Source organism: Fusarium oxysporum, chromosome I (genome assembly GCF_013085055.1).
Source record: "Fusarium oxysporum Fo47 chromosome I, complete sequence".
NCBI classification, from domain to species: Eukaryota; Fungi; Ascomycota; class Sordariomycetes; order Hypocreales; family Nectriaceae; genus Fusarium; species Fusarium oxysporum.
Window position 1 is genome coordinate 1,011,247 of NC_072840.1, and position 13,006 is coordinate 1,024,252.

Genomic DNA, 13,006 nt, shown 5'->3' on the forward strand with positions numbered 1-13,006 from the left:
TTTCTGGGCTGTTCAGCGCTAGCAATTCAGTGGAAGGGCCGCGTAAATGGAGTTGTAGCGGGGCGCTGAGTCTAGTCTAGGGCTCATGCGAGCTGCCGGACTAGACAATGCTTTGCAGAATTGGTGTTGTTTAGCTGAGAGAGCAAAAAAAGAATTTTCCTGCAGTCTGCAGGGACCAAAAGAAAAAGTTGGGATGGCTGAGGAGGAAAGAGAAATGAAAATTCAAGGCTTTCCTGGGTCGATACGGACGATAGCAGACCCGGGAACTACCCTGTTCTGCTCTCTACCTTGGAGCCCAAGATGCCGCGGCGGTGCAGGGATTACACGTCCCTGGAGCTGTCTAAATCCATCTAAGAGCTGTTTATACCCTGGAAACTTCCCCATGCTCATCATGTTTCCCAGCCTCGAATGCAATCGTTGGTCTTGTTGAGGTAAGCTTGGGCGTTGATTCTCTCCAGAACCACACTTTGCGCCGAGCACAGTCGCATCAGAAAGTCCATAAATGGGTAGCTGAAGCTACTAGCAAGGATCGAAAACTTGATATATCTCGTCTTCCTCGTCAAGTCGAGGCTGGGGATGGCTGGGGGCGGGGTGTCAGTGTCTCACCCTTGGAGCTCTTCCGAAGACTTAAAAAAGCGGGTGGCTGGCATCGGAGACACGGGACGGGCCCGGGCAAGATATTCATTGAGAATGTGAGAACGGGATAATTGGGGTTTCTACTCCGTAGGGCAATTTATATCGTTGACAGTTACACTTTTGGTGGTGGTCAATAAAGTCAAAATAAAACACTCTTTCTTCAATTGTCTTCACTTGTTAAGTTGATGAAGTCATACGTCTACAACGGCTGCTCCCGAATCTTAATACTTCAGGCCGTTGGCGCACGGAAGGGCGGGATGGCCCGAATAAACTTTGTCTCATCTTCAACTAAACTGGGAGAATATGGTAAGAGAAGTTCTCAGTATCAAACATAGTAGGAAGCCATAACTGAGAGAATGCGCTTGAAATCTTCCATCTTCCATCTGGATCCAATCTAGAATTGTCAGACAATCACCGATCTATTTGCTTGGCAATTAATGTCGTAAACTCAATATCGGCTACTAAAAGGCTACACAAAACCTTGGGCTTATGGATACACGTTGCCCAGCCTCCCTCGATCAAAGTCTCACGGCAGTTACTGTATGTCGTTACCCGTTACGAGTTACCAGCACTTGATTGATGGATTCTCTATTGTCTCTGCAGGGTCCCTCGTGGACTTCTCGTATTCTTCAATCTCTTGATTTTCATGTTTCATCGTGAGCTCAAGCATCCTGGCCCAGTTGGTGGTTGGAAACTTTGCTCTTCATGATACACTCACTCTCATCTTCAGATCAACTTGCAATGGAGTCCACATCAGTACCTAAGGAAAATGAGCATACAATGCTGAACCTTTCCAAAACTGAAGTGTAACCTTAATAGTACGGGTGACAATTTTAGTTGGTGGCTGATGGCTTTGATGGATGAGAGCTGATCAATCGCTCCCACCTACTCGACATCAATTGACTTTGTCGTAAAATCAATGGATTATTCCCACTTATTAGAAATCTTCGTTTTGATGGTAGAGAAGCGTCCATGACAGAAACATGGACAAGACTTGAAGGGCCTGGGGCAAAGTTCCTTCAAAATAGTGAGATGGCAGGCGGCGGTATTCAATACAGAAAAGCTTACCTACCTAGCCTGTCTAGGTGCGAGGCATCGTGTATTTGAGATGAAGACGTCAATTGCAGTCTGTTATTGGAAGTGTTCTATTATAAGAGATCCTCGATCGTCTGCATGCTTCAGCCGGGTGCCAATTCGACACGAGTCAGAGATGCAACTAACGTCCCATACCTTGGGTTCGGGAACAACTTTGCAGAATGAGGCCCGAAACACTAATGCATTACAGCTCGACGATCAGGGACCACATTCTCCGAAGTACCATTTCGAAAAGAAACATCATCGAAGCTATTACTACAGCCTGGGGAGCTTGCAGACGTTGGCGTTTTCGCACTTTATAGTCTGACAGTTCATAACGTTGAAAGCCTGAACAACATCTGGCAGATATCTTGGGACGAGCTTAGGGCAAGACAATCCTAAGCTTTAGGATCCTTAGAGTAACTTATCCTAAAGCATGCTAAACTTAGGACTGCTCTCAAAGTGGTGACAGTTCCGCAGTTTTAGTTCCGACCATACGATGGATGAGAGGAACCAATGCAGACTCTATCACCAACAGTGAGGGGTTCATCACACAATTTGGGGGTCACAGACAAGGAATTGCATCTTAATGGTGTAATGATTTGATCCCGTTTCTACTAATCTTATCTGATCATAAAGATCAGATCCACCCGGCAGTTCGCCCCTACCCTGACTGCGACTTCCGCAACACCACACCAAATCCCGCTCAACACCAAGACTGTTTATTAAAATATCTGAGCAAATATCGGTCTCAATAATCGAGGAAAATCGGCAAAAATTCAAAAAGAAGCTGATGGGCACTGAGAGACAATGCTCCCGCCAGGGCTTGAACCTGAGACCTTCGCATTACCGGATACTCGGGTTGAAGTATTAGTACGACGCTCTAACCAACTGAGCTACGGAAGCCGATCAGCTGTTGCGGTTGTGATCCGCTGTTATGGTGCTGAGGTGGAAGGAGGATCTATGAGGTGCTGGCTTTTGCCTAAAACTACCCTGAAGTCAAATGTCAAACAGCATAATGTTCATGATATTGCCATGATTGTCTTGAAATCTTTTGCAGATTGGTTGTGATGAATTGCGTTCCTCTCAAAATTGCCAATAGAAAATTAAATAGCCTCGCATTGTAATGTTCCGATGTAACCTTTATAAACTCCAAGATCCAATTGCGGCAATAAACATGACGACTCCCAACTAACCACGACCACAAATATCAGGTAGATACACTACCATGTTAGGCTCCACCATGATTTCTCAGGCTCAGGCCCAGGCTCCGGATTCACCCATCCTTTGGCTTCCTGCCAGGTTTGTTGCCCCGAGGTGGTATAAAGAACCCACAAGCATATCAATATAGTGACCATTATGACCAGGGCAGCGTTGCGTGGTGCGCAATTTCTATCCCGCAGCTTCTTGATGTAGTCTGGCAAGCTAATGAAAGCCCTGTTCTCATCATGCTCTTCTTGTAATCCATGGTAATGCACCGCATGTGGCTCCATCATTCTGTAAGAGTCAATGCCCTCGACATTCGCTTCCTTTGGATATGGCCGGTATCGAATGATCTCTGGAATGACCGATATCTTGACTCTAGCCATGGAGCTTATTTGCTTTCTTTCAGGTCTCTGCTCTTGTAACCGCATGCCTTGCCGCTGAGCTGCTTCCTTTGAAGCTTCGTACGCCGGTTGACAGGTACTCACTTGGTCCAGTGCGTGCAGCTCACCAGGTATGAGCCAGTTGATCGAGACGATGGCTGATGACATGCGAAGTCCTACACTGAGCCAACCTGCGTATGAAATCACGTCATGCAGTAGCTGATATAACTCTGTTCTGGAAATGGGTTCATAACCGTCAAAACTGGCCGTGAACTCGTAGACATGGAGCAGCAGAAGGTAAACCTCCGTGGTTAGCTTGTCGACCTCTCTCCAAAACAAGTCGGGCTCCCCTCTGCTCATTTTAAGCCAAGCTCTATTGGTATGGGCTCGGAGTTCGCTACGTTGGAAACCTCCAAGAACATTAGTGGCGCTGCTCCTGTATTGCGTTGCATTACATACCTTCTGCATTGATGAGCGCAACATCGGAATTATGCAACGTCTCATCATGCTTGGATCCGGCTCCGAATAGCAGCCGTGAAAACACTCGATTGTCGAGAGCCTTGAAAATGATAGCTTGAAGGAGGTTCGTCCTCTCTCCACTATCACGAAGAAGTCTCTCCCATTTTCCTGCACGTGCGTCCATATGAGCTACAAGCTCAACATGTCTGATGAATTCTTCCGGATAGTCTCTTAACCACGGAGACGTCCGAGGAGCCTGGTGTTCCTGTTTGGGGGAGAATGCTGATAACACAATGGTACAGATCTCAGCACCAAGACGTCTGAAGTGATATTCGTAAAAATTGCTTGGTAATTCCAAGTCTGAGCAAAATGACGCAAAGTCAAGACTGCGGCGTACGGGACTATATGACCTGAGCTCCCGCATTCTGTTTGCAGTACAACAAAGAACAGAAACGTGTTGAGTTAAAACGTTGAGAAGGAATGGAGGAAGAAACAGCTGATCCAGCAGAGTGTAAGCGATGATAAACAATTAAACAAAAGAGTGTGTAAATGAAAGGCAGATCGAACGAAACAAAAGTTGGTGTTGGGTATTTATCGAAAAGATGATGATCTGAAAGACGACGAAGAGTTTGATCCTCCAGGAAGGGCAGCGAGGAAGGTGAAGCCCGAGCTGATTGTTAGAAGAGAACTACTTCGAGTCTTGCCCTTGGGGGCATTGTCCTTTGTCTTGCAAGCATCTTTCTCAAAGGAGGTGGCTACTGTCTCTGGCTCCATGATGGTAATTTTAGTTGGTAGTAGATTGAGTGATTGCGGTTTGGACACAGTAAAAGAGGAGGCACAAAGAGTTGGTCTGAGAGGGTGTGTTGGTGAGGGGAACTCCTTTGTCCTTGATGGGAAAGACGGACTTGTTATAAGTTGGTGCATCTATATATGGATATCAGGTCGACCATGAACGAAAAGGTCCGGCATACCAACCCTGGTCAGCCCGCGGTTGATCGCACAGGTCTCGGATGATGGCTCATGAGCATGAGGGGCTCACAGACACACCAAGGGACCCGTGGGGTCGCGATGGTGGGATGAAATCGAGGTTGTGAGGCGTGTTCACATTCCAGAGCGGCATAGCCAGTACCTGCGCTCCTGCAGGACCACCTAGCGTGTCTCTGGCGATCATTTGGGACAAGGTCATGGTGTAGAGTACGTAATGAAGCGGGTGCACACCAGTTGTCAGTCCCTTTGTGGGACGAGGAATATTCGTAAAGCCAATGAAGTTGGGAAACGTCAAAGGGAAATCCCGCTCCATCAGCCCAAGATCGACTGTGAATGGTGAACGTGGTTCAAGGTGGGTGGCTATTGAGGCTTAATTGTAGCTGTGGATGATCGTTGGCGCCTCGAACGCCTCGCTTCAAGGGAGAAGTGACGCAGCAATGTTAAAGTTGGCACAAGTTGGCCAGAGCAGAGCTTCTGACTGGATGAATACAATTGTATGAAACCGCCTTTGCCGTTTATATCTGACTGTGTTGTTCCTTTGTCCTTGATGTTTTAGCCCCATGTGTCTTATTCGAATGTGGCTGTTGGCACACTTGACCAGGGTTAGAGAAATGTCTAGATCCCAGCCTACATGAGAAATGGTGCGAGGGACAAACGACTCAAAAACGTAAAGAGGTTTGGGTTGAACCGTTTGAGGTGGAGGCATGAATGGGGGTCATGAAGTTGAACTGATAACCCGGATTCATCCATGCCAGGAGATCATACCAAGTATGACAGCGCATTGTAATATTCGACAAGCCAATGGCATATCAGCATGGCATTTATGAGCCCTTAAAAGCTCATATAGGCTCACTTTCAAGAGCAAATTTGTACACCATTTTCCACATTGAATATGCGCGTGACTGAAAACACTGCGTCATATGCAGTTGAGTTGCATTAAACTCTCGAGGCCCGATAGACGCTAGTTGACAGTCAGGTTCATACCAGCTCGACTTGTGGATATGTTGTTTGAATGTCATTGCAAGTATTGTTGAAACACTAACCAAGAGAGGGTATTTTCTCCTGAGAAATACCCTGTGCGATTTCAGTTCCCCCTCTTGACCTTGGCATAAAAATACCTAGTGTCAGCCTCCCAAAATTGATAAACTTACTAGGAATATTTGGGAGCAAATCATTAGGCCCAGGAACATGGGATCGGATATAGACACAAATTTTGGGGCAAAGAGGGATCTTGCTTGGCACGTGAGGCCCATGTTGAAACAAGAGAAGGTTCAATGATACCTGCAGCTTCATTGTAGCCCTGTCATTGTCCCTTGCAAATTAATGCGAATAGCTGGCTATTAAGGAGTTGAATAGGAAATGTGAGATTCGTTTGACTTGTGAAACGTTAGAGGATGAAGCAAGCCAGAGGCAAAGACGTGCGGCCTCAATTTTCAGGCAGAAGCCAGGTCCCTTCAGGCACCATAACCAGGGCGCTTGCCAAACTCAAAGTTAAGCAGTTTTAGGTCAGCACCCAAGAATTTTTGCTTGCGCCTCGCGACACAAACCAAACTCCAACAGGCGCATTTCGCACCTTCCGACAACGTCAAATTCGACTATTACTCCTTCTCTCTCTACCGCTATTCGCGACTCTTGCCTGGTGCAAAGTTGCAAACAAACTCTCCACGAAAGGAAGGAATTGCTTTGAAATTGAACTTTCATTTTCACTGCTTCTCGCCCCACTTCTGAATCTCCTACTTCCACTTCTTTTGCCTCTACTCTATTGTCTCTGCCCCGCGATCTTCCATCCGCGAAACCCTTCATCTTCCACCACGACCCTGCAGACAGAAAACCAACAAAATGGCCGCCGCTGTAGCTGACACCCCCAAGATGGATGAGCAGGTCGACCTCACCACCATCCCCGTCGACCCCGCTGGCAAGGAGGATTCTTCCGATGTCAAGGACGACGACAAGCCTGTCACCGTTTTCCACGACAAGGACAACTTCAACGTGAAGCACCCTCTTCAGAACAAGTGGACTCTCTGGTTCACAAAGCCCCCGAGTGGCAAGGTGCGAAACGACATACTTTTTCCGCCGAACTCGGACACTAATACTTGTGATAGGGCGACAACTGGAACGATCTCCTAAAGGAAGTTATTACCTTCGACTCCGTTGAGGAATTTTGGGGCGTTTACGTGAGTCACCAACCCGATCTCCAATCTTCCGCATCCTAATTTTTTCTAAATAGAATAATGTCGCACCCGTTTCCGAGCTTTCCCTCAAGTCCGACTACCATCTCTTCAAGGCTGGCGTCCGCCCCGAGTGGGAGGACCCCCAGAATAAGCACGGTGGCAAGTGGTCTTACCAGTACAAGGATAAGCGAAACATCGATGTCGACCGTCTTTGGCTCCAGGTCATGATGGCCGCTATCGGCGAGACTCTCGAGGATGAGGACGATGGCGAGGTCATGGGTGTAGTTGTCAACGTTCGAAAGGCCTTCTTCCGAATTGGTGTCTGGACTCGTACCATCGGAAAGAGCATCCCCGGCCGAGGTGAGGGCGATGTCGCTGGTGGCAAGGGCCGCAGCGGTGAGAAGGGCAAGGAGATTCTCCTGTCTATTGGCCGCAGGTTCAAGGAGGTTCTCGAGCTGCCTGCCTCAGAGCAGGTTGAGTTCTCTGGACACACCGACAGTGCCCACTCGGGCAGCACACGAGCCAAGGCTAAGCACGTTGTTTAAACGTGCGAGGATTTACGCAGAGGCACGACGTTGATTTAGCACGATATCCGATAATGACCATTTCACGTTTCTGAACCTGACGCCGTTCATCTGGCGATTCACGAGAGGTCGACGAGTTGTTGAAGCAGAAGCGGGATAGCAAGGATTGAGCGGCGACTGGCTTGAACCGGGACATGTGAACCGCTCAGTCAGCCTGGCCACGAGTCATCCTTAATTTCATTTGGCTCAATGTTCTATTGGCGTTGCTTGGACGGGCTGTTTCCCAAGTGGCATCCACGAAGTATGAAAAAGGGCCACCCAAGGAGGGGAAAGGAAAATAGATTTTTGTACTTTCGAACAACTGTAATCAGTTGCTTCGCATGAATACTTGCTAGGCATACTCAATTGCTACTAACTCGATGAAACAATACTCGCATATATTTGGTGAAATATGGGTTACTGGAGTGATTATAAAGTTTCATATCTTACACTTTTTACTTTTTCAATGGAAGTCGATTAAATCAACTCTCATCCCCGCTGATATCGTCGGGGAAGATGCTCTTGACCAATTGCTTCTTGTTGATCTTGCCCATAGCATTTCGGGGTATTTGATCAACAAGTCGCATAACCTGGGGGATCTTATAACTTGCCAAGCGTCCCTTGAGGGCCCTTCGCATGTCGAGGGCCGACCACTTCTTGACAACGTCTTTATCTAGAACCAGGACAGCGCCGACCTTGTGACCCCATTGCCCACTAGGCACAGCCACGACAGCTGCTTCGGCGACCTCGGGGAGGGATAATAGCTCTCGCTCGACTTCTAGAGCGCTTACCTTTTCGCCCCCTGTCTTGATGATATCAGCGGACTTGCGTCCTTGGATGAAGTAAAGGGGGCCATGTGTCCATGACTGGGAAGCGATGGCGGAGGAGACTGGACGGCGGACAGCTACGTCGCCTGTCTTGAACCATTTCCCCTCTCCGTCTGAATCTTCGACGAATTCGCTCGCTGTTGCGGCCGGATTGCGCCAGTACTCGCGGAAGATGGTTGGGCCTCTTAGCTGAATCTCACCAGAGCGCTCGCGGCCTTGAGCATTGATTTCTTCTCCTTCTTTGATAATTTCACCATTGTCGACATCGACTAGGCGAGCTTCAACGGACGGTAGTGGCCAGCCAACACTGGCATCTACACGATCTGAAAAGTCAAGACCGCAGCTGAGCGCCATACCGACCTCGGTCATACCATAACGCTCAAGGAGGACATTGCCACGGCTGAGATCTTTCCAGGCGGTCTTGATAGGCGTTGGGAGTGCGGCGGACCCAGAGATGGAGAGGCGCATGTTCTCTGGAGAGATGGCTTTGCGGGCGGCTTCTTGAGTTTCTTGAGGGAGACTCTTGTATGAAGTGAGTAGCCTGCTATACACCGTGGGTACGACTGTGAAGAATGTGATTTTCTCTTTAGGGGTAGAGGACTCATTGTCGAGAAAGGGCGCCGAGAAACGCTTCCATACAGCATCAGCATTGAATGGGAACATGAACTCGATTGTTGAGCCGACGAGGAGCGGTGTAAGGATGGCGTTAACAGTTCCGTGGATGTGATGAAGCGGGAGGACGTGGAGGAGATGGTCTGAGGGTGAGTAGTTCCAGGCCTCAACGAGGGAGCGAGATTGCGCTGTCAAGACCGATTGGGGGAGCAGTACTCCTTTCTAAGCCGAGGTTTTAGCACATGGAGCCATTGAAGCATCATGAGCAGACTTACGGGTTTATTGGTCGTTCCCGAAGTATACAGCATCATACCAGCTTCACCAGCATCGGTATTGTTCAGTTGCACCTTGTCATGATTACCCCCACCTTGATGCTTCTGAAGTTCTACATGCGCCGGCTGGGTTGTGAGTTCAGTCGCAAGAACCTCCTTGGCCTTGGATGCGAACTTTGGCGAGGATACTAGTAATGAAGCTTCACTCTGGTTGAGAATGTATTGTAGCTCTGGCGCAGGGAATGCAGGTGATAGAGGCACGGCGATAGATCGCGCAGCCATTGCGGCCAAGAGTGTTACTATGCAAGCACATGTCAATGGCTGTCGCAATGCGATATCACGAGGTCACGTCATGAGCTCACCTACGTAGTCATAACTATTCTCAACCAGGAACGCAATGCGCTCGCCATTGAGGTCCTCACGACCAGCAGCTTCGGCCAGCCTGTCCCGTGCGCGACTAACATCACCTAGAAGCTCTCCATACTTGAAGGTCCGACCGGAAAGAGAGTGGATAACAGCTTTCGAATCTGGGTCATGTTGTGCAACAGCTTCGAAGAGCGGTAAGCGTGGTAAGGTCGAGAGCATTCTAGCAGCGGGACGGAGGGTAATGAAGGAAGCGGAGGTAGCAGTAGACGAGCGCCGGACGGCGGAGGTGACGAGATGTCGGAGGAGCGACATGACGAACAAATTCAAGGCCCCGAAGCGCCGGGGTTTGACGACAAGGATTCAAGAATTTAAAGAGGCCAATCCGGAGTCTTCGCTGTGCAGACTTGGTCTTTGAATGCTACGTTGAGGTGTGGTTCAACGGCGCATTTGCCGAGGCATGCACTGGGGAGGGGAAGAAGGAGGGGATAGGATTTAGGGATTGACGATCCCGCTGAAGCATGAGCATGAGTTAATTGAAATCGACAGCTGAATTTAGAAATGGAGTTGCGTGCGTTGTGAAGCAAAAGCTCCAACGTCCTGTGCTAAAGTGGGTTGGCTCTTTGACGTAAATGGGGTCAAGTCTTCGGCCCACGGTCCCGGACGGACGGCCGTCTTCCCCGGAGGTACGTACCCTTTAGAAGCCGCGCCGAACAGTTTTGAGGAGCTAACAGAAAGTAAAGGTGCACATTTTTTGAGGGAGAGGGTGAAGAGCGATTCGAAAGTGAAGCCAATAAGCAGCGCCTCTTTTGTTTACGGATGAGTATCGGCAGCTAGAGATGCGTCCGCGTGTGCTTTTAGCTGGGAGGCTTAAGGAACCGTTCGACTGCAATGCAACACAAGCGTTGTACATGTACGTACGTATCCGTACAGGCCCAACAGTCGAGATGAAAGTACGGCAAAGTACAGTAGGTACCTACATACATGATCCTTCTCCCTGTCCTGTCTTGAGTCGAGTGGGAGACAGGGAAGACACTGGTTTGTTGTGCTGGGCTGTTATGGTTGAACGCTGGCCTCATCAACAACTCACAGGTCAAAGACGAATACGTGAATGAGTGGATTGCATATTTGACATCTTTTTTTCCTTCTCTCTTAACAAACCCCGGACCTTAACTTTTAACGCTACCTAACTTTGACTACCTATGGAGCCAATCCACGAGACCGCTATCGCATCGCACCAGATCCCGCCTGTTTGGGCCCGTACCTACAGCAAAGCTCCAACAGCTCCAGTGACAAGATCCACTGTGTATGCTGTCAAGTCTGCAGCCGGGGTGTGGTATATGTCATTGGGATGTATAGTAACGCTGCTGGTGTACTAGGCAGTCTATCATGAGTCGAAGGTTGACTCTCTTGCTTTGTCGTGGCATTCTATTATTTGCAATGATCAGACTGGTCAGAGAAACAAGAGAAAAGAGAGAGTCACAGAGAGAGACGAAAGAGAACAGGGGTTCGTAGTTCGTAACCCTTGTTCCTGGCTTCACCGCTCTAGAAGCCAGGCGGTCAGGGCCAGCCGACGCCCGACCCAACCGTCTGGACGGACACGCAGATTGGCGGCTGATCATTTGCTAAAAAGAGGCCTTCAGGGGTGTTGCACTGTAGGGATGTGATGCGATGTGATGGATCGAAAAACTTGTCCGCCACTTTGGCTCATGGAAAGACGGTAAAAATGTACAGTACCAGATGCCCCGCGCTTTTCACAGTAGAAGGAATAACGAACATGTTTAGAAGGGGGGGCCTGTACCTTACTGTACAGTACATCTCTCTGTGACCTGGTGGCTTTCTGTCTTTGCTTCTGCTTGTTCCTTTTTGCTTGTTGTTTTCCACACCGACTTCACACCGAAACGGGATAACGGCTCCCTGAGTTGTCAATTTCACAAATCACAATCAGTGTATGCGTTTTTGTTTTTTCACGAAAGAGTTAACGTGTTCCGCCACTTTTAGATACCTACCTTGCTTTAGGTACTAATCCATAGAATGTACTGTACATGCCTAGTCCAAGCTTCTTTAGATCCCATATCTTGAAACGTATATCAGTTTGTCCTGCCCGCCTCTTCCAACTTGTATTTCCAACTTTTCACTTTCCGTCTCGTCTCGTCTGCTCGCTCTACTCAAAGTTTCTTGTTTGCTATTTTCTCGCTTTTGACTTCCTGTTTCTGCTTTTCAGTTGTCACGTCACAGTGTGCCAGGTTGTTGTTATTTTTGGGGGCAGCAATAGCCAGTGCCAGACCGATAACCTAAAGCTTAAAGAGGCGGACAAACCAACAACTCGGGAACCTCATTAAAAACCTACTTCACCTCCCTCCCACCAGCCAGAAGCCAACCAGAGCCTTTCGTGTTGCCCTGTCGATCCATTATCGCTCCACTTGGGATCCGGACAAGAAAGATTCTATTCTTCTTATATCGCCCGCGAATTCCGAATTGACCTCAACTCAATTCGGTTTTTAAATAGTCGCATCTGTATCGCCTTTGTCGACTCTATCTAGTTTCAGTCGACATTGCGCAAACTGTATTCGGACGTCGCTACGTTCTTCTATTTTCAGACCGCCATACCTCATGTTTCGACGATACGCGCTCGGCTTTTCGAGCGTCCAGCGACAGCTCTCAACCATGAGCAACTCCAACACTCCCGTTGAGGATCTTATTCGAGCAAAGGTGAGATCTCAATATGCACATTTGACGAAACCACCCACTGACTTATGTCCTTTAGATCACCGCAGCCTTCAATCCCCAAACTCTCGAGATCTACAATGACTCTCATCTTCACTCTCACCACAAGGCCATGGAACACACTACCTCCAGCGAGACACACTTTCGGTAAGAATTGCGCTCTTTGTCACCGTCAACCGATTTCTGTGCAACCTCCTTTTCTCATCTCATCTCATCTCAATTTGGAATCATATCATGTCGCCTCATCTCATCTCATCTCATCCCGCGTGACACTCTTGTCATGCAATGCAGTCTCTTGTACCCCATACTCACTCACACCCTTCCTCGCTCACCCACACCGTTCTTCTGCACATGCCCCGGTCAACCCAACTTCACAATCAAGATGCAATGCATACTAACACGTGACAGCGTGGTCATCACCTCTGACGCTTTCAACTCCAAGATGCAGCCTGCCCGTCACCGCATGGTCTACGCCCTTCTCCGCGATGAGATGGCCCAGGAGAACGGCATCCACGCCCTCCAGCTGCGCACCATGACTCCCGAGGAAGAAGCCCGCCAAAGGAAGAAGAAGGAAGACGAAGCCGCTGCCCGTGCCGCCCGAGCTGAAGCTGAGGAAGAGTGAAAATAGCACTCTCCTCGCCAGCAAAAAAGACACGAAAACAAAAACCATAATGACCGTTAATGACAGAATGACGACCTCAAGGCTTAACAACACCGGGATTTCTCTTT

At 48.7% G+C, this 13,006-nt stretch overlaps 4 protein-coding genes and 1 non-coding gene across 5 annotated transcripts; 2 read left to right on the top strand and 3 right to left on the bottom strand.

Moving 5' to 3' along the window:
* Positions 1 to 2,521: 2,521 nt before the first annotated feature.
* On the bottom strand, positions 2,522 to 2,616 carry FOBCDRAFT_t33. The gene has a single exon. It is a non-coding gene; the product is annotated as a tRNA-Ile (tRNA).
* Positions 2,617 to 2,773: 157 nt separating this feature from the next.
* FOBCDRAFT_613 (uncharacterized protein) lies at positions 2,774 to 4,645 on the bottom strand. Its single transcript, XM_059612244.1, has 2 exons — positions 3,756 to 4,645; positions 2,774 to 3,706 (listed from the first exon to the last, which is right to left on the bottom strand). Exons 1-2 carry the CDS (start codon positions 4,177 to 4,179, stop codon positions 2,934 to 2,936), a joined length of 1,197 nt encoding a protein of 398 aa, XP_059463772.1. The 5' UTR covers positions 4,180 to 4,645; the 3' UTR covers positions 2,774 to 2,933.
* Positions 4,646 to 6,256: 1,611 nt separating this feature from the next.
* Positions 6,257 to 7,657, top strand: FOBCDRAFT_621 (translation initiation factor eIF 4e-like domain-containing protein). The gene is made up of 3 exons (XM_031180722.3): positions 6,257 to 6,791; positions 6,845 to 6,916; positions 6,970 to 7,657. The coding sequence occupies exons 1-3, from the start codon at positions 6,582 to 6,584 to the stop codon at positions 7,456 to 7,458; spliced, it is 771 nt and encodes a 256-aa protein (XP_031041490.1). The 5' UTR covers positions 6,257 to 6,581; the 3' UTR covers positions 7,459 to 7,657.
* Positions 7,658 to 10,109, bottom strand: FOBCDRAFT_283081 (uncharacterized protein). The gene is made up of 3 exons (XM_031180723.3): positions 9,550 to 10,109; positions 9,191 to 9,486; positions 7,658 to 9,137 (listed from the first exon to the last, which is right to left on the bottom strand). The coding sequence occupies exons 1-3, from the start codon at positions 9,863 to 9,865 to the stop codon at positions 7,959 to 7,961; spliced, it is 1,791 nt and encodes a 596-aa protein (XP_031041491.2). The 5' UTR covers positions 9,866 to 10,109; the 3' UTR covers positions 7,658 to 7,958.
* Positions 10,110 to 12,217: 2,108 nt separating this feature from the next.
* On the top strand, positions 12,218 to 12,899 carry FOBCDRAFT_266659 (bola protein; the record flags this gene model as incomplete). Its single annotated transcript, XM_031180725.3, has 3 exons — positions 12,218 to 12,262; positions 12,318 to 12,424; positions 12,686 to 12,899. 3 exons carry the CDS (start codon positions 12,218 to 12,220, stop codon positions 12,897 to 12,899), a joined length of 366 nt encoding a protein of 121 aa, XP_031041493.3.
* Between the last annotated feature and the right edge of the window lie 107 nt (positions 12,900 to 13,006).